The sequence below is a fragment of the Piliocolobus tephrosceles genome, chromosome 2 (assembly GCF_002776525.5).
Source record: "Piliocolobus tephrosceles isolate RC106 chromosome 2, ASM277652v3, whole genome shotgun sequence".
Lineage (NCBI taxonomy): Eukaryota > Metazoa > Chordata > Mammalia > Primates > Cercopithecidae > Piliocolobus > Piliocolobus tephrosceles.
Window position 1 is genome coordinate 91,540,868 of NC_045435.1, and position 21,033 is coordinate 91,561,900.

At 45.4% G+C, this 21,033-nt stretch overlaps 1 protein-coding gene across 1 annotated transcript in view; it reads left to right on the top strand.

Annotated features, from left to right (window-relative positions):
• CDCP1 (CUB domain containing protein 1) overlaps positions 1-19,594 on the top strand; it is a 57,475-nt gene extending 37,881 nt beyond the window's left edge. Inside the window, exons 5-9 of the mRNA XM_023231789.2 lie at positions 9,100-9,321; positions 10,992-11,372; positions 13,093-13,458; positions 15,485-15,572; positions 18,580-19,594. Coding sequence (XP_023087557.2) covers positions 9,100-9,321; positions 10,992-11,372; positions 13,093-13,458; positions 15,485-15,572; positions 18,580-19,009 — 1,487 coding nt within the window. The 3' untranslated portion in view covers positions 19,010-19,594. The remainder of the gene's footprint in view (positions 1-9,099; positions 9,322-10,991; positions 11,373-13,092; positions 13,459-15,484; positions 15,573-18,579) is intronic.
• Positions 19,595-21,033: the final 1,439 nt, after the last annotated feature.

A 21,033-nucleotide genomic window follows, 5' to 3' on the forward strand; every position in this document is an offset into this window, starting at 1 on the left:
TAAGTGCTCCACAATGCACCCTCTCCTTTCTTTTTTGATAGCACAGTATTACCATGTCATGCCTGATGTTATTACCACTTTCACCAGGCAGCCTGTTTCTCTCTTTGTATAATTTCTAAAGGTTCAAGTGGCCCTGCTGATAATGATTATATGAGTTATGATACAGTATTCTACCCATCTATATTATGCTGTTTAGGGAGAGCCTTCTAGCCTACTAGCCTACTGCTTTATGCATCCTCTTCTAGCTTTTGGAAACTCTGTTTGCTTTCCTGAATATACAAACAAACAATTATCTTCAAAACCCATGGGTTTCTGGGTGATCATGAGTCACATGTGAAAAGCAGATGTGCATTTCCAGTGTGTTACACAGGAAACTTTGTTAAGCACTCTGGGTAAATGCTGGTTGTAGAAGCAGATATATTGCTCCTTTTTTGGCTTTTGTAACCTCCAGAAGCCACCTGGAACCTTAAATAATTATTGGATTTGTTTTTGCTTCTTGTTTTTTGTTGTTGTTGGGTAACTTGTGCTCCATGAATTTGTCCTGCCAGAGCTGACAGGTATTATGGCCTTTGACTTATTCCCATGGAGTCCATTAAGAAAAAAAAATATCTATAGATACCACAAAAATGGTTAGGGGCCTTTATGAAACATCAGTCAGTAACCTAATCCCTTCAAAGGTCCCCAGTGTAGCTTTTAAAACAGTGTCCGTAACTATTAAATAGTGAAGGGTTTTCTTTTGGTGGGGGTGGGGGTTAAATGTCAGGCTTAAATGTTTTTGTTTGTTTATTTGTTTGTTTTTGAGATGGAGTTTCACTCCTATTGCCCAGGCTGGAGTGCAGTGACACCGTCTCAGCTCACCACAACCTCTGCCTCCTGCGTTCAAGCGATTCTTCTGCCTCAGCCTCCCAAGTAGCTGGGATTACAGGCTTGCACCACCACGCCCAGCCAATTTTGTATTTTCAGTAGAGATGGGGTTTCTCCATGTTGGTCAGGCTAGTCTCAAACTCCTGACCTCAGGTGATCTGCCCGCCTCAGCCTCCCAAAGTGCCAGGATTACAGGTGTGAGCCACCATGCCCGGCCTCAAATGTTTTTTATATGAAGGCATCTGCAATGTTGTAGAAAAACTATGGGATTCTTTCAAGGCAGGAAACTGTGTCCAGATCACAGATCTGCCCCTTTATTAGGGAACATTGAGCAGTTAATTTGCAACCTTCTCAGCTGTAAAATAACAATAGTCATTCTTCCTTCCCCCCATGTTGTGAGGGTCAGATAAGGCAACTTGTCAAAGCACACAGAACACAATGAATAAAGATCTGTTTTGTCTTTCCATAGATTTATGAATGTTAATAGGTAATTTTACATTTAAAACACCCATCTATGAGAGGTGAGGGCTGCTTATTTCCACCTTGTTTTGCCTGCTGAAGCCACATATGAAAACATTCTGTAGGCAGCAGGGAAATTAACTGCGTCTACCCCTCAGGTTCCTCGGGTTATTTTGAGATCCAACCAAAAGAAATGTGGAAAGAACATGTGTAAAATGACTAATGAATGAGGTACAAATGCAAAAAAGAAAGTGGAGTGAAGTGTGATATTACGGAGAGCCTCCTCATAACAGGAGGTCTCTCTTGCCCCCAGAATCAATAAACTGCACTTCTGTTTTAGCTGGGACATGAGGTGTCTCACCACAGTCCACCTGATTATTATACAAAAATTTTCAAAATAAACATAAACTGTAAAACCACAATAGCATTTCACACCCACTGGAATAGCTAAAACAAGAAAGGCTGAGAACATCAAATGATGGTGAGAATGGAGGGCAACAGAGCTCTTATGGGGTGCTCGTGGGAGTGTCAGATGGTGTGACCACCTGGGAGAGTTGGCTGGCAGATTCTTTTGAAGTTAAATTTATACCTACTCTCATAGTCCATTTAGTGTTGCCGTAACAGAATACCTGAGACTAGGTAATTTATAAAGAAAAGAGGTTTATTTGGCTCACGATTCTGGTGACTGGAAAGTCCAAGAAGCATGGCACCAGCATCTGCTCAGCTTCTGATGAGAGCCTCTTGCTGTGCCATAATGTAGCAGAGGAGTGGCAAGGGAAGCGGGCACGTGTGAAAAAGATGAAAACATGAGAGGCAGCCTAGCTTTATAGCAGCCCACTCTTGTGAAAACTAATCCACTCCCATGGAACTATGCCCAGCAAATATATATTTTTTTTTTTAATCAAGGGAAGATATTGAAAGGAAAGGTTAAGATGGTATGTTTGGATGTTGGGTACTACCCACCAGCTAGCTGTGTAAGTTTGGGCAAATTACTTAACCTTTTTAAGCTTTAAATTTGTATTTTATAAAATGAAGATATGCCAGGCATGGTGGCTCATGCCTGTAATCCCAGCATTTTGGGAGGCCGAGGCGGCGGATCACCTGAAGTCAGGAGTTCAAAGCCAACCTGGCCAACATGGTGAAACCCTGTCTCTACAAAAGTACAAAACTTAGCTAGGCATGATGGCGAGTGCCTATAATCACAGCTACTTGGGAGGCTGAGGCGGGGAGTCACTTGAACCTGGGAGGCAGAGGTTGCAGTGAGCCGAGATCGCGCCACTGCACCCCAGCCTGGGTGACAGAGCAAGACTCCATCTCAAAAAAAAAAAAAAAAATGAAGATAATAAAAACAGTATTACCTAATGCAAGTTTAAATTGCAACCTTCTGTAAGGAAAAGTCTATTTATTGTGTGTACCAACACTGGAGCATAGTGTTGAAAGTAGAAACAGGCCCTCTGTACATATATGATGAACGGTTGTTGAACAAAAGCAAGCATCACATTTTTTTTCTTTTTTTTTTTTTGAGATGGAGTCTTGCTCTGTCACCCAGGCTGAAGTACAATGGCATGATCTCAGCTCACTCCAACCTCCGCCTCCCAGGTTCAAGTGATTCTCCTTCCTCAGCCTCCTGAGTAGCTGGGATTACAGGCATGTGCCACCACGCCCGGCTGATTTTGTATTTTTGGTAGAGACAGGGTTTCTCCATGTTGGCCAGGCTAATCTCAAATCCTGACCTCAGGTTCTGCCCACCTCAGCCTCCCAAAGTGCTAAGATTACACACATGAACCATTGCACCCAGCACATGACCACATTTAATACACTTCTACAGCACATCAAGGAACAGCTTCACTATCGTCTTGAAACTGGATGGCAGTTGGCAGAGTTTTTCCATGAGTGTGTCATCTATAAGTGAGCTGCATGAAGCCAGTCCCAGGGCCCACACAATTTCTTGTCTCCTCAGTGCAGCCACCAGGCTAGAGGAGAGGCAGTTGGGTCTAAGGAAGCAGTGAGCATCATAGAAAGAGCACAGGCTTTGTAATCAGGAAGATGTCGACTTCAATGCCAGACTCACCACTTCCTCACCTTAGTTTCTCTGTCTGCGAAATGGTAGTGATAATGCATAGTATGCTAGATTGCTTTTTGTTCTAAAATATTCACCACCCCTCCTGAGGGAGGATTAGACTTGATACTGCATTGACCACAGCCTTGGCCAGGTGAGTTTGCTTTGGCCAATGAGATGTGAACAGAGGTGAGCCTGCCACTTCTGAGAGAAGCCTCAGCACTCATCATGTGGTTCACGTTTTCAAGCTCTGTCACAAGACTGCTGTGTCACAAATAGAGGCTTCTTCAACTTGGATCTGGAATTCAGAAGACGTAAGCCAGAGCTGCAGCCAACTCACAATGAATATATAAAGTGAACAAGAAATAAACCATTGTTATTCTAACCATTCCGATTTGGGGATCATTTGTTAATGCAGCATAATTTAGCCTCAGCTGATTTACACACTCCCTCTCAAGCATATCATGAGGATGAACAGCCTAACATTGTAATTGATCCTCTACCATATACCAGTTATGTGGAGCCATGTAGTTCACATTCTGGTGGGAAAGATGAACAAGTAAAAGGAAAATCATGACTTCCCATTAAAGATGGCTTTACCCCCTTCATACACCCTACAATAATGGGTTTTCTTAGAACATTTTTAAAGCATTTTAAAACATTTTTAAGGTACAGTTTTTTTAATATTTTTAAAAGCATAAAATTCAAGGAAAAAAGAGAAATGGAAAGGAAACAATATAACATTTCATAAAGTAGAAAGGTGATAACTGATCCAGCAGACGTGAAAGGGCAGCAGTGGGAAAAACCAAGAAGAAATCTGCTTTATCCTGCAAAGCCTCAAGAATTGGCAGCAAGTCTCCTCCAGAACTGGGGGCAAATGTGGGGCTAAGGTGGGAAGAGCCACTGGAGCCCCAGATGGTCTCCTTGACAACAAGCAGCCAAACGACTGTTCTTTCCTTAGCTGACAGAAGAGAGAAGTTTCTTTTCCTGAGATGGGAGTCCCTGAACCAAAGATCCCAGTCACATTGAAGGTGGAGGTACTAAGCTGATCACGGGGGATTGAGTAAAATTGAAGTAATGAGCATGAGGCTTCATCCTTCACCTCTGGTACCCATGGGTATGTTTCTTCCCTTTGGTAGAGAATGACTTCTTCTCTGAGGGCATCTGACCAACCTAAGAGAGAAGACCCAAAGATATTGATGTTCTGGGCTCCCCAGGAAGCAATCTGGCCATATCACTCTATTGAGAAGCCCAGTCAACAAGCAGAGCTATTCCAAATAGCATTAGTGCCTCACTTTAAATAAGAGCAGTGTATAGATCCCCAGACATCTGATGAAGGCTAATGAAAAATACAAAGACTAAAACAAACGAATAGAAGAAAAGCCACTTGCAGGAAACAGAGACTATAGGGGGAGAAAAAACTAAAACAAAATCAGCTATCAAGACTCTCAAGTTAATAAGAAGAGATGCTGCATTTATGTAAAAGGAACAGGTTGTAATTTTTAAAAAGGGCTTGCAGGAGAAAGCTCCTTTTTAATCTCCAAGAGTTCAAATCTCCAAGGAACTCTTGGAGATTAAAAATATGTTAGCGGAAATGGAAGAGTCAAAAGGGCTGAAAGATAAAGGTGAGGATATCTCCTAGAAAGTGGAGTGAAGAAAAAGCCAACAAGATAGAAAGGAAGAGAAAATATAAAACTCAAGGACCAGTCAAGGAGGCCCAATATCCAAATAGTTGGAGTTTTAGACAGAAAAAATAGGAGGACGGGAATCATCACAAAGCATTTCAGGAACATTTGCCAGGACTAATGGATATCAGTTGCCAACTGAAAGGGACCACCAGACGCAATGGATATAAGCAGACCCACACCAAGGCACAGTTTTGTAAAATTTCCGAACATCAGGGACACAGAGACCCCACAAGCTTCTAGAGAAGAGGTAAAAAAGTTTTATACAGAGGAAGAAGAAACCACATGGCAATAAACTTTATCAGCAACACTGAGAATTACAAAACAATGGAGCAAGATCTTCAAAGTTTTGAAGGAATATTATTTCCAACCTAGAATTTTATACCAAGCCAAACAATTAAGTGTGAAGGCGGAATAAAGACATTTTTAGACCTACAAGATCTAAAAAAATTGACCCCCATATATACTTTCTCAAGAAGCACCTGAAGGCTGTAATCCACCTAAAAAGAAAGTAAAAATTTTTTTAAAAAAGAAAGAAAAGATGGATCCAGGAAGTCCAGGATCTAGTCCAAGGGAGAAGCAAAGGGAATCCCGCGATGACAGTGAAAGAGATCGAGGACCACACCTGGGCACCAGGCGTCAAGAGCAGCCCCTTTAGATTAGAGCGTTGAGAAGGCTCTGGAGAGATTTCTTCAGAAGTTGAGGAAGTACCTAATGTTTTCAAATTTATTGAAAGGTGATTTATTCAAGTGGGAGAGAGTTTGAGTATCAAATTACTGATAAGTACATAGAAACTAAGGAAATGATTAAAATGACAATAATTCACTCCAGGGAACACAAAATTTCATGCAGAAAGGAAAAATAATTATAGTATGCAATATAGTATGACTACCTAAACACTGTTAGTATTATTACATAGTCACGATTACACAAACACAGAATGAAGATCTAGCTGAAAATATGACGCTATCAGGAAGATGGGGAAATGGGAATGGGATTTGTGTGGTGTGAGTGTTCGCTAGTCTGTGCTGTGTTGTGGGGGTGTGGGGTGTGGAGGGGGTGTGGGGTAAGGAGGAGAAATCCACATCTTCCTGAGTAGGGAACCTGAAACTGAATGATCTATAGGCAGCAGTGGAACAGAGCGTGTTTTATTGTGGTTATCCCAGGCTCCTCCCCTGGGGTAACCACAGTCACGGATTTGTCATATTTCTCTCCAGATCTTTTTCCTCTTCATCTGCATACATAAGTCTGTACATATAAATAGCTGTTTTGTTTCACAGATAGGAGGCTAAAGGAGGAGAATCGCTTGAACCTGGGAGGTTGAGGCCGCAGTGAGCCATGATCAAGCCACCGCACTCCAGTCTGGGTGACAGGGTGGGACTTTGTCCCCCAAAATAATAATAATAATAATAAAGGCTGAGAATCTCTGCTTTAAAGTATGTGCATGCATGGCTTTGGTAAGATGGAAATGAGGGAAGAGCGGGTGGGGAGACTACTGCATTCTGTGGCTGGGCCTTGGTAAAGGTAAGCTGGGACTGCAGAATCAGAGGGGCTCCTAACACAGCTTTGGGGTGGGGAGGTGTCCTGGAGGTAACCATGAAGGTGAGTTTTGAAAGACAGTAGAAATGACCTCGATGTGGGGCTAGGTGATTGAAAAGCTGACTATTTTCTAAATCGAATTATATTTTAAGTTAGCAGCATTAGAATATATACTTCAGCTCTAGACATGGCATCTCTCTAATTAAAGCACTATTGGGTATGATGTCAAAATTTACATGGAAAATAGTAAGAACTACAGCAGGTAATTAACAGATATGACAGCCATAAAACGTTTTCCTAATTGTGCTTCTAATATGACACCGAGCTTCCCTGCAGCCAGTTCAAAAGGAGCGATTCCATCAATTATATGGTTCCTGTTACGAGGAAGAAGGAAGTTTAGTAGGCCTCTTTGGAAACAGAGCTTTCTCAGCTAGAATTGAACTCCTTCACTGACCCTGATGGGTGATATTGCCAACACCCTTGAATTGCAAAGTTAGCACCACTTTGCACAGGTGCCTTCCTAATCTGATTTTTTTTTTTTTAAACAAAAGAATGAATGAAATTAAAAAGCTACTCAGTAGAAGTTGATCCCCAGGCATCTGTGGTATAGAGCTTTCTAGGGATAACATTAAAAAGTGAAATGACTCTTTTATAAACCAAGCTGGTAATCTATTCTAGAGAGTTGAAAAGGTATCCCTATTCTTTTTTCTTTCTTTCTTTCTTTTTCTTTTCTTTTTTTTTCTTTCTTTTTTTTTTTTCTTAGACAGAGTCTTGCTCTGTTGCCCAGGCTGGAGTGAAATGGCGTGATCCCGGCTCACTGCAACCTCCACCTCCTGGGTTCAACTGATTCTTGTGCCTCAGCCTCCCAAGTAGCTGGGATTACAGGCGCCCGCCACCATGCCTGGCGAATTTTTGTATTTTAGTAGAGACAAAGTTTCACCATGTTGGCCAGACTGGTCTGCAACTCCTGACCTCAAGCAATCCACCTGCCTCAGCCTCTCAAAGTGCTGGGATTACAGGTGTGAGCCACCATGCCTGGCACTATTCATTTATTTCTAATGGCAAAATTATAGAAATCACTTAAGTGACCAATAATCTGGCAGTTTTCCAAATGATACAAGAAATAGGTAAATCTGTTCTTGTTAGAAATTTAAATATTATAGGCAAAGCTAAAATCCTTCTTGACGACCCAGTCTGTCTTCACTCCCAGGCTCCCCACCTGGGGTAACCACAGTCACAGATTTGTCATATTTCTCTCCAGATGTTTTTTCTCTTCACCTGCATACATAAGTCTGTACACAAAAATAGCTATTTTTGTTTCACAGAGAGATTTTACCATCTGCATTGTATCATACTCTACATATTATCTACAACTTGCTGTTTTGCTCAATATTATATTTAGGTTTTCAAATCTCCCTCTTTTTTTTTTTTTTTTTTTTTGAGACGGAGTCTTACTCTGTCACTAGGCTGGAGTGCAGTGGCTCAATCCCGGCTCACAGCAACCTCCGCCTCCTGGGTTCAAGCGATTCTCCTGTCTCAGCCTCCCAAGTAGCTGGGATTATAGGCATGTGCCACCACACCTGGCTAATTTTTGTATTTTTAGTAGAGATGGGGTTTCAACATGTTACCCAGGCTGATCTTGAACTCCTGACCTCAGGTGATCTGCCCGCCTCAGCCTCCCAAAGTCCTAGGATTACAACTGTGAACCACTGTGCCTGGCCTCCCTCATTCTTTTTAACAGCTGCATAATATTCCATTTGTGAATGTCCCCATAGTTTCTCTATTCCAGTATAAGGTGGTCTCGTTTTCCACAACCACAGTGCTGCAGTTAAACGTGGGCACACGTGGCCATGTCACACTGTTTGGTTCCCAGAAGGGACAAGAGTTCATTCTTTTACTAATTCCCATGTTTCTGTAACAGGCTGTTCCAGGCTCCCACCGGCCGGGTACAAAAGGGCCTGTTTCCTGTAGCCTCCCCGGCTTTCGGTATTGCCAGACGTCTACCTTTCCCCCAGATCTGAGGAGTGGGATACAGTGACACTTTGTTTGAACTTGCATTTTCTGATTACAAGTGACATTAAGAACTTTCTATATTTTAAATATTTGGTCATTTATGTCTCCTTTTCCAAGAGCTGCTCAATCCTTCTATATTGCAAACACTTTCTCCCGATGTGTCCCTTGTCCTTTAACCTTATTTGTAGCACCTATCATCGGACAGATATTTTAATCTTTTTTTCACTTTTATCGTTTGTGTTTATTCCACATTTATGATGATTTTCTCTGTTTTTATTGCAGTGAAGTCCATTATTTTTCTTTTTAATTTTATTTTATAGTTATTGTAATGTTGCCTTAATAATACGTTTTTCCAGCATTATCCATCCATGATCTGATATGCCATTTTCTTCCTCAGGAGAGGTTTTCTACCAATTTTAGCCGTTTCCTGTGGTTGCTGCTGATCCATGCTTCATACCTGTTTTCTGTTTGTGGTTTCAGATAAAATCTACGTGGTTGACTTGAGTAATGAGCGAGCCACGTCACTTACCATCGAGCCACGGCCCGTCAAACAGAGCCGCAAGTTTGTCCCTGGCTGTTTCGTGTGTCTAGAATCTCGGACCTGCAGCACCAACCTCACCCTGACATCTGGCTCCAAACACAAAATCTCCTTCCTTTGCGATAATCTGACACGTCTGTGGATGAATGTGGAAAAAAACATAAGTACGCCCCTGAATTAGTGCTTTCGTCCCGGGCTGTGGATAGCTCTTCTCTCCCTGCCTTGCGTTAGTGGGGTTCCCTCGGTACACTGTAAATCATACGATCAAAAAGGCCCATCTGGCCGGGCACGATGGCTCACGCCTGTAATCCCAGCACTTTGGGAGGCTGAGGCTGGTGGATTACTTGAGGTCAGGAGTTCAAGACCAGCTGGCCAACATGGTGAAACCCCTTCTCTAATAAAAATACAAAAATTAGCTGGGCGTAGTGGCAGGCGCCTGTAATCTCAGCTGCTCAGGAGGCTGAAGCAGGAGAATCGCCTGAACCTGGGAGGCAGAGGTTGCAGTGAGCCGGGATTGCACCACTGCACTCTAGCATGGGCAACAGAGTAAGACTCAAAAAAAAAAAAAAAAACAAAACCCACCCACAGTGCAGGTGAGCAAGAGTGACCAAGAGGCAAGCAGAGTGAGTGTCAATACATCCCTTTGGAACCAGCCTCAGATGGAGCCTGCAGCCCTCAGAAATGTGTCACACTGCCCCATTTTCAGGCTTATGTCTCTCTGCCCAGCCTTCCAATCTTCCTCTTGTGAGATCCTCTCCTCTTTTGCTCAGATTTCTCCAGCCTCTTCCATCCCCATCCCCCCACACCTCACACCCCCACTTCCATACTCACTGTCCTCTTGTCTTCTCTCACACAAGACTGCGATTCCTGAGGTCAAGAACTTTGGCTCGTTCTGTTTTTCATCCAGGTAGCCCCTACAGGTGCTGGACATGCACTAGTCACTTAAAAAATGTTTGATCAGCCAGGCTCAGTGGCTCACGCCTGTAATCCCAGCACTTTGGGAGGCCGAGGCAGGCAGATCACCTGAGGTCAGGAGTTCCAGACCAACCTGCCCAACATGGCGAAACCCCATCTCTACTAAAAATACAAAAAATTAGCCGGGCGTGGTGGCGGGTGCCTGTAATCCCAGCTACTCGGGAGGCTGAGGCAGGAGCGTTGCTTGAACATGGGAGGTGGAGGTTGCAGTGAGCCAAGATTGCACAACTTCACTCCAGCCTGGGCAACAGAGTGAGACTCCGTCTCAAAAAAAAAAAAAAATTGTTTGATGACTGAAGGCCAGTAAACCAACAGCCACCTCCCTGCTGGGCTACCGTGACTTCTGATGTGTGCTCTTAGCATCTGTACAAATGCAGGAACTAAGGCCACAAAAGGCAAAGTAACCTCCCTGAGAACACCCTTTTAGGAAGTGGCAGAGTCAGAAGACGAACTGACATCTCCCCAACACCACTCACAGCTCCAACCACTGCCCAGAACTGCCTCCTGGGCAACATGTCTGGGTGGAGTGAAACCTGTGCCCTGCCCCATGACACTTAGCATCTAAGACACAGATACACAGAAGGAAGAACTTAAGCAAAAAAGGAGAGGAAATTTCGACCCTGAGTACTACCCAGAAGTTTGTTTGCCAGCTTAGTAAACAGTAAGAATGTGAGAGAGCAGAGGGACCGCTAGAAAAGGTACACAGAGGAGCCGGAAGTGAAGGGCAAGGTGGGAAAAGAGAGATGGAAGGGAAACGCAGGGCAGCATGCAGACCCCCAACCTCGGGCTGACGGGAGAGCTGGGGAGGGTGCACTTCTGGTCTCCTGTGTCCATGGCTAGCATGCCCCACTTCTTCCAGGCTGCACAGACCACCGGTACTGCCAAAGGAAGTCCTACTCACTCCAGCTGCCCAGTGACATCCTCCAGCTGCCTGTGGAGCTGCATGACTTCTCCTGGAAGTTGCTGGTGCCCAAAGACAGGCTCAGCCTGGTGCTGGTGCCAGCCCAGAAGCTGCAGCAGCATACGCATGAGAAGCCCTGCAACACCAGCTTCAGCTACCTCGTAGCCAGTGCCGTACCCAGCCAGGACCTGTACTTCGGCTCTTTCTGCCCGGGAGGCTCTATCGAGCAGATCCAGGTGAAGCAGAACATCTCGGTGACCCTTCGCACCTTTGCCCCCAGCTTCCGACAAGAGGCCTCCAGGCAGGGCCTGACGGTGTCCTTTATACCTTATTTCAAAGGTAAGGGGGGTCTCCCCCATCTCCATGCCCCCTTAGTTTAAGTGTTCATTTTATTTTAGTTTTGTGATCACCTTAATTAAGTTACGAGTTTGGAGAGAAGGAATAGCTCAGTATGCTGGTCCTTGCACAAGAAATTTGAAAGATAGTGAGTCCTAATCCTGGCTTTACCATTAACCTAGCATGGAAAATTCCTGAGATTAGAAATAAAAATGTTTCTGACAGTGGGAGGCGACGGTTGGTAGGCAGCAAAACACATAATCAGGTTTGAGTCTTTTTTGGAAGCAGGCAGGACATAAATGAGAAATAGCCAAATATTCCCCAGTCCCGGATTTTTAAGGTAGTGACATAAAAATCCTTAGGCAGACATTTTTATGACTCTGCTTTTACAATTCAGAATGCAGTGCAGAGAGCCCAGGAGGAGGAGCGTTGGGAGGGAGGTGAGTCTCCGGAGCCAGAGTCCAGCAGCACGGCTGGGCAGACGCAACCCTCCTGGGAGGCTGGCATGTGGACTCCATGTTCTGAGGCAAAAAATGAGGTCCAAATGGCTCACAACGTGACTTCTACATGGTTGACTTTAAAAGTCACAGTCACCATTACAAGTTGCTCCAAGCACATTAAGTTAGAGGCCATTTTAAAATTGACCAAGACCTTCGTTTGATGTTTATTTCATACTCTTATTCTCTGAGGTGTGAGTGGGAGGGAGAAGAATCTTTGGTCATAAGGTCAAAGTGGGTCCAGGCTGTCTGATATCTCCAAGGTTACCAGAGAAACTCCTTCCAAGGAGTCTTTGCAAATAAGACACATTCTCATCAGTGTGGAATGTGTGGGTTTTATCTCTCCTGAAGGTAAGGAAGGGATTAGTTGACATGTCAGGAGCTCTTTCAGCTTTGCAGTTCTAGAACTCTTCCCAGAACCTGAAGATATTTTAATCTCTGAAACAGAAATCAGTCTATACCAGCCCCACCCTGGAGCAGGGCAGTAGATGAACATAGTAGCTACGTTGAGAGCATTTCTGAAGGGAAGCTGAGCTAACCACCAGTTTGGGAAACTAGCCTGGTTTTTGTTTGCCTGTTTTGTTTTTTTTTTCAAAAGTCCTGAGCACCTACTCTGACTGAGACTGATGCAGCACTGACCAATACAGTGGTGCTAGCCACATGTAACTATTTGAATTTAAATTAATATGAGGCTGGGCACAGTGGCTCATGCCTGTAATCCCAGCTCTCTGGGAGGCCAAGGCAGGCAGATCACTTGAGCTCAGGAGTTCCAGACCAGCCTGGCCAACATGGTGAAACCCCATCTCTACTAAAAGTACATAAAATTAGCCAGGCATGGTGGCCCATGCCTGTAGTGTTAGCTACTCAGGAGGCTGAGGCTGGAGAATTGCTTGAACCTGAGAGGTGGAGGTTGCAGTGAGCTGAGATTGTGCCACTGCGCTCTAGCCTGGGCAACAGAGTGAGACTCCATCTCAAAAATAACTAATAATAATACATTAACATGAAACAAATTTAAAATGCAGTTCTTTGGTCATGCTGGGCACATTTCAAGGCTCAGCAGACGTGTAGCTGGTGGCTACCCTATCAGACGGTGCAGATCCAGAAGATTTCCATCATCACAGAAAGTTGTTAGACAGTCTGGACAGTTGGACTTCATCTCCCCCACCGCTCCCTTTCCTTGTTGACTGAATGAAACATCTGTCTGGATCTCCCTCCCTTTCCTGCAGAGGAAGGCGTTTTCACGGTCACCCCCGACACAAAAAGCAAGGTCTACCTGAGGACCCCCAACTGGGACCGGGGCCTGCCATCCCTCACCTCGGTGTCCTGGAACATCAGTGTGCCCAGAGACCAGGTGGCCTGCCTCACTTTCTTTAAGGAGCGGACCGGCGTGGTATGCCAGACAGGGCGTGCATTCATGATCATCCAGGAGCAGCGGACCCGGGCTGAGGAGATCTTCAGCCTGGACGAGGATGCGCTCCCCAAGCCGAGCTTCCACCATCACAGCTTCTGGGTCAACATCTCTAACTGCAGCCCTGTGAGCGGCAAGCAGCTAGACCTGCTCTTCTGGGTGACACTTACCCCAAGGACTGTGGGTAAGGGCCTTCAGGGTCTTTGGGGATGGTGATAAACAGAAAATTGTCAGCTGGAGGATAGGGAGCAAGCCTGGAGACAAGTCAGAAACACAGATTGAGTCCTGACTGTCCATGTATCAGTCAGCTATTGCATCAATAGTGCTGAGTAACAAACTATCCCAGAACATAGTGGCTTAATAGCAGCCATCTGTTATTGCTCCAACGTTGGCTGGGCCCAATTTTGGTCTGAGCTGGACTTATCTGGGCTCTGTCATTCGTGCACCTGCTGGCAGCTGCAGGTTGGCTAGAGGACTTTGCTGATCTTAGCTTGGTGCTTTCAAAAAGCTGAGGCTCAGCTAAGATCATCTGAGACAACTGAGATTACTTGGCTTGACACTACATGGTCTCTTATCCTTCAGCCTGGGCTGTTTTCATGGCAGAGGCAGAGAGATCCACAAGAGACTGGAGGAGGCATATAAGGTCTTTTGATACTTTTAGGTTAGGAACTCACACCATCCCTTCGATTGCATTCTTTTGGCCAGCCTAGATTTTTTTTAGTCAATCTGCCAGCATCCTTTACCATTCATCTCTCTTTTGCATAGGGGAAGTCTCTCCACACCTGTGGTCTTCCTCATCCACAAAGAGTAGATAATAGCCACCTCATAAAAGTATCATGGGATTCAGTGTCGTGAATTAAAATATGGGGACCTGAAAAGTCTGACAGGTACATGGTTTTTTATTTAGTCTCAGTGAAATGTTGGATTCCATGAAATACCCTCCATGGGAGGCCTTGGAGCCAGGATGATGAGTTTGCCTTTGTTCCTCAAAGTCATGGGCACCACTGAAGGGTATCAGGCAAGGGAATGCAGGTGTGGCAAGACAGGCTGTGGTGGGGCCGTGTCTGCCCTTTACTCGGTGAAGGCACAGAGCATCACAGTGTCAGAACCAGAAGGGACCATGAGGCTGCTTTTTTCCCTTTTCCTTTCTGGGGGTCAGTGTGATTGAGGGTCCATCCAAGCCGCACAACTGGTTAGCCTCAAAAGAACTGGTGGGAGCCAAATGCCACAAGTGAAAACCTCTCCACACTCACAGGTTACCTCCTGGGTTTTTTTCATCTCTTAGATTCACTTTCTGTCATTTCTTTCCATTCCTCTTTCCTTTGGATCTCACCTTTTGCTTTCTTGGTGAACAAGCAAGACATTCTAAATCTCTGTTTGGTACAGGGTTCCTCCTCTGATTTATTTTCTTTTTCGTTTGTGAAGCTGCAGGAAAAGGACAGCACAAAGGAAACAACCCTCCCTTTAGCTGCCTCACTTCTGACTTTTGACTCCCTGCTTTCTCCTATCTTCCTCTGCTCTGCTCTTCTCCAAGACAGACTGTGGCAATCGGTGGAACACACCTGGTGTAGGCCAGGAGTAGCCTTTGGAGTCGATCTGGTAGGTCCCTCAGTTTGTTTCAGTTGTTAATTGCTATAAACGAACTACCACAAAATTTGGTGGCTTAGGCAATAGCCATTTTGTTGACCCACAATTTGTGGATCAAGAATTCAGATAGGGCATAGCAGTGTGTCTTATCTGTGCTCCAGGATATCTGGGGCCCCAACCAGAAGCCTTGAACAAATAGAGAGGATGGCTTGGAGAATTCAACTGGAGACATATGTCTAGGGCCTTTGGTTCTCACTGGACTGGTTTTTTCCCCAGTGGGGTCTGTACATGGCTAGCTTGGGCTTCCTCACAGCATGGTGGTCTCAGCAGAGTCAGACTTCTTACATAGTAGCTGGCTTTCTCTCAGAGAGAAAGTGCAAGCTGACATTCTCTTAAAAGTTAGGCCCAGAACTGGCACAGTTGCCTTCTATTGGCTGACCCAGATCCAAAAGGACAGGAAATAAGCACTTCGTGATGTGAGGAGCCCCAAATGCACACAAGGAGCCACATGTGTGGCGTTCCACCTTCAGAAAGATGACAGCTGCTTTTGGAGACGCCTCAAGTTCATTGTAGAGCTAACCCCAGCTGCCTCTTCATCTGTCTCTTTATGTCTCTGCTCACAGACTTGACTGTCATCCTCATCACAGTGGTGGGAGGTGGAGCCTTACTGCTGTCTGCCCTCGGACTCATCATTTGCTGTGTGAAAAAGAAGTAGGTGGAATCTCTTACTCTCTTTATCTGATTTGACGCCTCCTCAGATCACACAGACTGGGTGGATTGTTAATTATTGACTTTGTTTTCTTGCTTCCCGTTTTTTCCCCCAAAGATCAATGTTAAACAGTATTGCCAGATGTGAGTCATGCTTTTAGGAGAAAAAAAGTCCCATGCCTGGAGGTGAGGCGGGGATAAAAAACACATGTGACATTTTCACCTGTAGTTCATGGTGCAGCTGCCTCAGCACAAGTCCCCTGCGAGCAGTGTGCTGTTTGCTCAGTAGATTGATCAAGCAGAGGTGATCTTGGCAAGAAAATGCTCACTAGGCTCTGCCAGACTGTGCCTCTGAAACCACTCCCTCCGTCCCCTTAAGGAGAATGAATGTGTGTTGTCCCAGCTTGTTCTCCTGCAGTTTCTTAAGCAAACTGCTTTATCCTTGTCTATTGGGCTCCAGGTATATTACAGACGCCAGGCCTGTGGCCAAGAGGAAGGAAGGCCCAGTTAACTGCCTCAGTCTCTCTTTCCATCCCCTCAGGAGGACAACTTCTGTTTTATTTATTATATTTTATTATATATACATATATAATTTATTATAAGCTCTGTTGCCAGTGGCACGATCTCAGTTCACTATAGCCTCCACCTCCTGGGTTCAAATGATTCTCCTTCCTCAGCCTCCCAAGTAGCTGGGACTATACGCACACACCACCACACCCAGCTAATTTTTTTGTATTTTTTTGTAGAGACAGGATTTCACCTTGTTGGCCAGGTTGGTCTTGAACTTCTGACCTCAAGTGATCCACCCGCCTTGGCCTCCCAAAGTGTTGGGATTACAGGCAAGAACCACCGCACCAGACCAAGTTTCTATTTTATAAAAGGAAAATGTTGACCTTTTTAAACAGAGTCCATGCTGCTACCAAACTCTATAAACTCTGCTCATATTTCTGACTAAAGCCATGGGAGAGAGAGTTATTTTCCTTAGCATGATTTCACTTTCCAAAAAGCCAACCTCAAAAAATTCTTTTTTTTTTTTTTTTTTTTTTTTATGACAGAATCTTCCTCCTTTGTCATCAGGCTGGAGTGCAGTGGTGCGATCTCAGCTCACTGCAACCTCCACCTCCTGGGTTCAAACGATTCCCCTGCCTCAGGCTCCCAAGTAGCTGGGACTACAGGCACCTGCCACCATGCCCAGCTAATTTTTGTTTGTGTGTGTGTGTGTTTTTAGTAGACACGGAGTTTCACCATGTTGACGAGGATGGTCTCAATCTCTTGACCTTATGATCCGCCCACCTCAGCCTCCCAAAGTGCTGGGATTACAGGCATGAGCCACTATGCCCGGCCAAAAAATTCTTTTTTAAAAATTAACTGTGGACCTGAGCAAACAACTGAAATTCCTGGTCTACAATAAGAGTGTCTTCAAATGTCTCTGCTGATGAGGAAGGACTGGCTTGCAGGAGGTCTTCTCTCTGTGAGAAGTGGCTATACCTATAACACATGGGGAAAAAGGACTGCTTTTAAGGAAGCATCATGTTACTGTTTCTCTCAGGGAATTTTCTCATCTGGGGTGCATGGAATAGCCCACCCAGTTGGGGAAGCGTGGCATTAGCACTGGGCCCCAGCTTCCTTATCAGGAGGGAACTGGACAAGGAAAGAGATCCAGCACTTGCCTCATCTTGAAATAGCTCCAGTTTAAGCCTGAAAATCATCAGCCCAGCCTTGCTACAGGCCTTGCTTGTGTGAGGCTGCTGGCTGGCAGGTTTGCATAAGGCCTATCCATGGCCAAGCTGGTGTAGGAGGACGGACAGGTTGTCTAGTGAGAACGAGGAGAGACAATGCTATCCAACTTGTTCTCTAAGTGGGTACTTCCTGAGTGTCTCCTGGGCACTAGGATTCATTGAGGTACTGGGGACAGTGATGAGCAAGATAATCTCTTCTATTGGGGTGGGGGGACTGAAGAGACAGGCAAATAAACAGTCGGTTTCAGGACAGCATGAGAAGAGTTTTAGTGGGGACAAACATTACAGAGCTTCAGGCAGGAGCCTTAGGAACCCATCATCCTGGCCAGGGGCTTCGTGTTACAAGCTAAAGGTACCAGGTTTATTTTTATCTCAGCAAACTACAGAGAGCCTGTCCACAACCATGAACTGCCAGCCTGTGCCTTATAGGGTCCATTACGCTAATTGAGCTAATGTCCTCCGTTTGCATCACTGCTCAGCTAAAAAGTCAGCATTCCTTGCTGTTTGGTTCATGAAGATGGGGAGCAAAGCTTTGTTTTCTGTGGCAGCAAGCGCTAATGCCCGTGCAGGTCCAAGTACCAAAGAACATTAAAATCCAAATGCTAATGGTGTTACTGAAGAACTCTGGCATTGCAGCCTGAATTTTGTCTTCTTTTTAGCTCTTTCCTTTGTTGGGGGTGACTGCTGAGGCACTGGGTCTCGCTGCTAATGCTGAGTTTTCCTCTCCCCAACTCATGCTGAAAACTATGATACAACCTGGACTCCTGAGTCTCTTGTGTCACCATTTAGAATCTATATGGTCAGAGCTTTTCCCAGGCAAAAGAGAGAGAAAGCATGAGCTACGAGAAAGTGCTAAGATTGTGGGAAAGTTGACCTGGGCATGACTGAGCCTGATGTGGTTGAGATGGGCTGGGACACTGCCTATTTCTGGTAGAAAGGAGGGGAAAGGGATTGTCAGATGTTTCCACCACTGGATACCACATATCTATCAAAAACGAATTGGGCACAGATAGTGTTAGAGGTGCCCTCTCTAAACCACTCTTCCGCCACCTGTGATCTCTGTTTCCACTTGGAAAACTGGAGACAAAATCAGGTCCCTTCTAAATGTTCACTGAGGACACAGTTTCAGTTTCAAATGCTGAGCAATTTGAGGGATTTGGGGAAGACACGGTCAGAACCCTAAAGAATCCAAGCTCTAGCAGGGCCGTAGCGATGGTACCCATCTAAGATTCTTTCCTTTCTGACTTCTGTCTTGTTCCTTTTCCAAATAGGAAAAAGAAGACAAACAAGGGCCCCGCCGTGGGTGTCTATAATGGCAACATCAATACCGAGATGCCAAGACAGCCAAAAAAGTTTCAGAAAGGGCGAAAGGACAATGATTCCCACGTATATGCGGTCATCGAGGATACCATGGTGTATGGGCATCTGCTACAGGATTCCGGCGGGTCCTTCCTGCAGCCCGAGGTGGACACCTACCGGCCGTTCCAGGGCGCCATGGGGGTCTGCCCTCCCTCCCCACCCACCATATGCTCCAGGGCCCCAACTGCAAAGTTGGCCACTGAGGAGCTGCCTCCTTGCTCCCCTCCTGAGTCAGAGAGTGAACCGTACACCTTCTCCCACCCCAACGACGGGGATGTAAACAGCAAGGACACAGACATCCCCTTGCTGAACACTCGGGAGCCTGTGGAGCCAGCAGAATAACTTGATCCCTTCCAGGGAATTTGCTGAGTTTCATAAAACAGGGCACTGAGACACCCGTCCGTGTTCCTAACCAGAAATCCTAAAGAAGAGGAATTATACAGAAGGAACAGCAGGAGATTTTCCTGGACACCACCAACTTCACATTGCTCAGTGGACTCATTCTAAGCACAAGACATTGAAAATGATGAATTCTCATCTGGAGAGAGCTATGACAGCTCATGTCCTTCTCAACTCAGGCTGTGTGGTTAGCCAGCCTGTAATGAGAGGAGAGAGGCCTGAGTCACCTAGCATAGGGTTGCAGCAAGCCCTGGATTCAGAGTGTTAAACAGAGGCTTGCCCTCTTCAGGACAACAGTTCCAATTCCAAGGAGCCTACCTGAGATCCCTACTCTCACTGGGGTCCCCAGGATGAAAATGACAATGTGCCTTTTTATTATTATTTATTTGGTGGTCCTGTGCATTTAAGAAATCAAATGTATAACCACCTAGCTTTTTTCACCTGACTTAGTAACAACTCATGCTAACTGGTTTGGATGTCTTCATTGTGACTTCTGCCATCCACTAGATAAACGTGTGCCAGTCCCCCGGGAGGTGGGAATAATTTATAATCTGTTCAGCCAGAAAAGGGTGTGTGTGTTTGAGCAGCATTGACACATATCTGCTTTGAGAAGAGACTTCCTGATTCTCTAGGTCGGCTTGTGGTTATCCCATTGTGGAAATTCATCTTGAATCCCATTGTCCTGTAGTCCTAGCAATTAGAGAAATTTCCTTAAGTTTCCACGTGCGGTTCTCCCAGCTGCAGCAATACTTTGACATTTAAAGAAAAATTTAGAGAATATTCTCGTCCTCTAAAAATGTTTAAATATATACCAGACAGTGGCCCCCTGCATTACTTGTCTATTGCCACTGCAACCCATTACTTGGTAACTTAAAAACAACACATTATCTTATAGTCCTGGGACTCAGAATTCTAAAATGGATGTCCCTGAATGAAAATCAAGGTGTCAGCAAAGCTGTGCTCTTTCTGAAGGCTCTAGGGAGAAGCCAGTTCCTTGCCGTTTCCAGCTTCTAGAAACTGGCTGCATTCCCAGGCTCCAGTGGCTGGTCAAGCTTTTCTCACATGTCTTCACTGTGTCACTGACCCTCCTATTTCCCTCTTTGACTTACAAAGCCCACCAGGAAGATCCAGGATAATCTCTCCATCTCAAGATCCTTCCTCACACTGGAAAAGCCTTTTACCATGCAAGACAACATAGCCACAGATGAGGATTAGGACCAGGACATCTTTGGGGTGCTGTTATTCTGCCTACCACACCTTCCTGCCACTGACTCCCACAGGAGAGGCTACAAAATAATCTGGCCCACAGGGATGTTCTGTTTATCTTGCAGAATCTAACACTTAAAATTAAAAATTTCCCATAACAATCCAGATCAGAAGAACTGGTCATTCTGAGGTTCACATTCTCACCCAGCAACAACTGGCTGGAGCTGGGCACCAGCTCTGCCTTTAGATTGGGTGTCTACTTCACCAGTTCACCACAGCCCACACTACTCCCTATCACCTCCCACAGTGAGGCTGAGTGTTTGTTTCTACTGATCAGTGCCCCTGCAGGTTGCATTTCTTGTAATGAAAAGGAGCCACTGGCATTAATCTCTGATCAGGTGAGTAGACCATGAGACCAATGTGTGCTCACATTCCTCTTTTTTCTTTAATTTGAGACAGAGTCTCATTCTGTTGCCTAGGGGGTAGTGCAGTGGCGCAATCTCAGCTCACTGCAACCTCTGCCTCCTGGGCTCAAGTGATTCTCCCACCTCAGCCTCCCAAGTAGCTGGGATCACAGGCGCAAACCACCCTGCCCAGCTAATTTTGTAATTTTTGTAGAGACAGGGTTTCACCATGTTGCCCAGGCTGGTCTCAAACTCCTGGGCTCCTGCCTTGGCCTCCCAAAGTGCTGGGATTACAGATGTGAGCCACCACATCCTGCCCCACACCCTCATTTACACCAATTATCTGCCCAGTGCCTG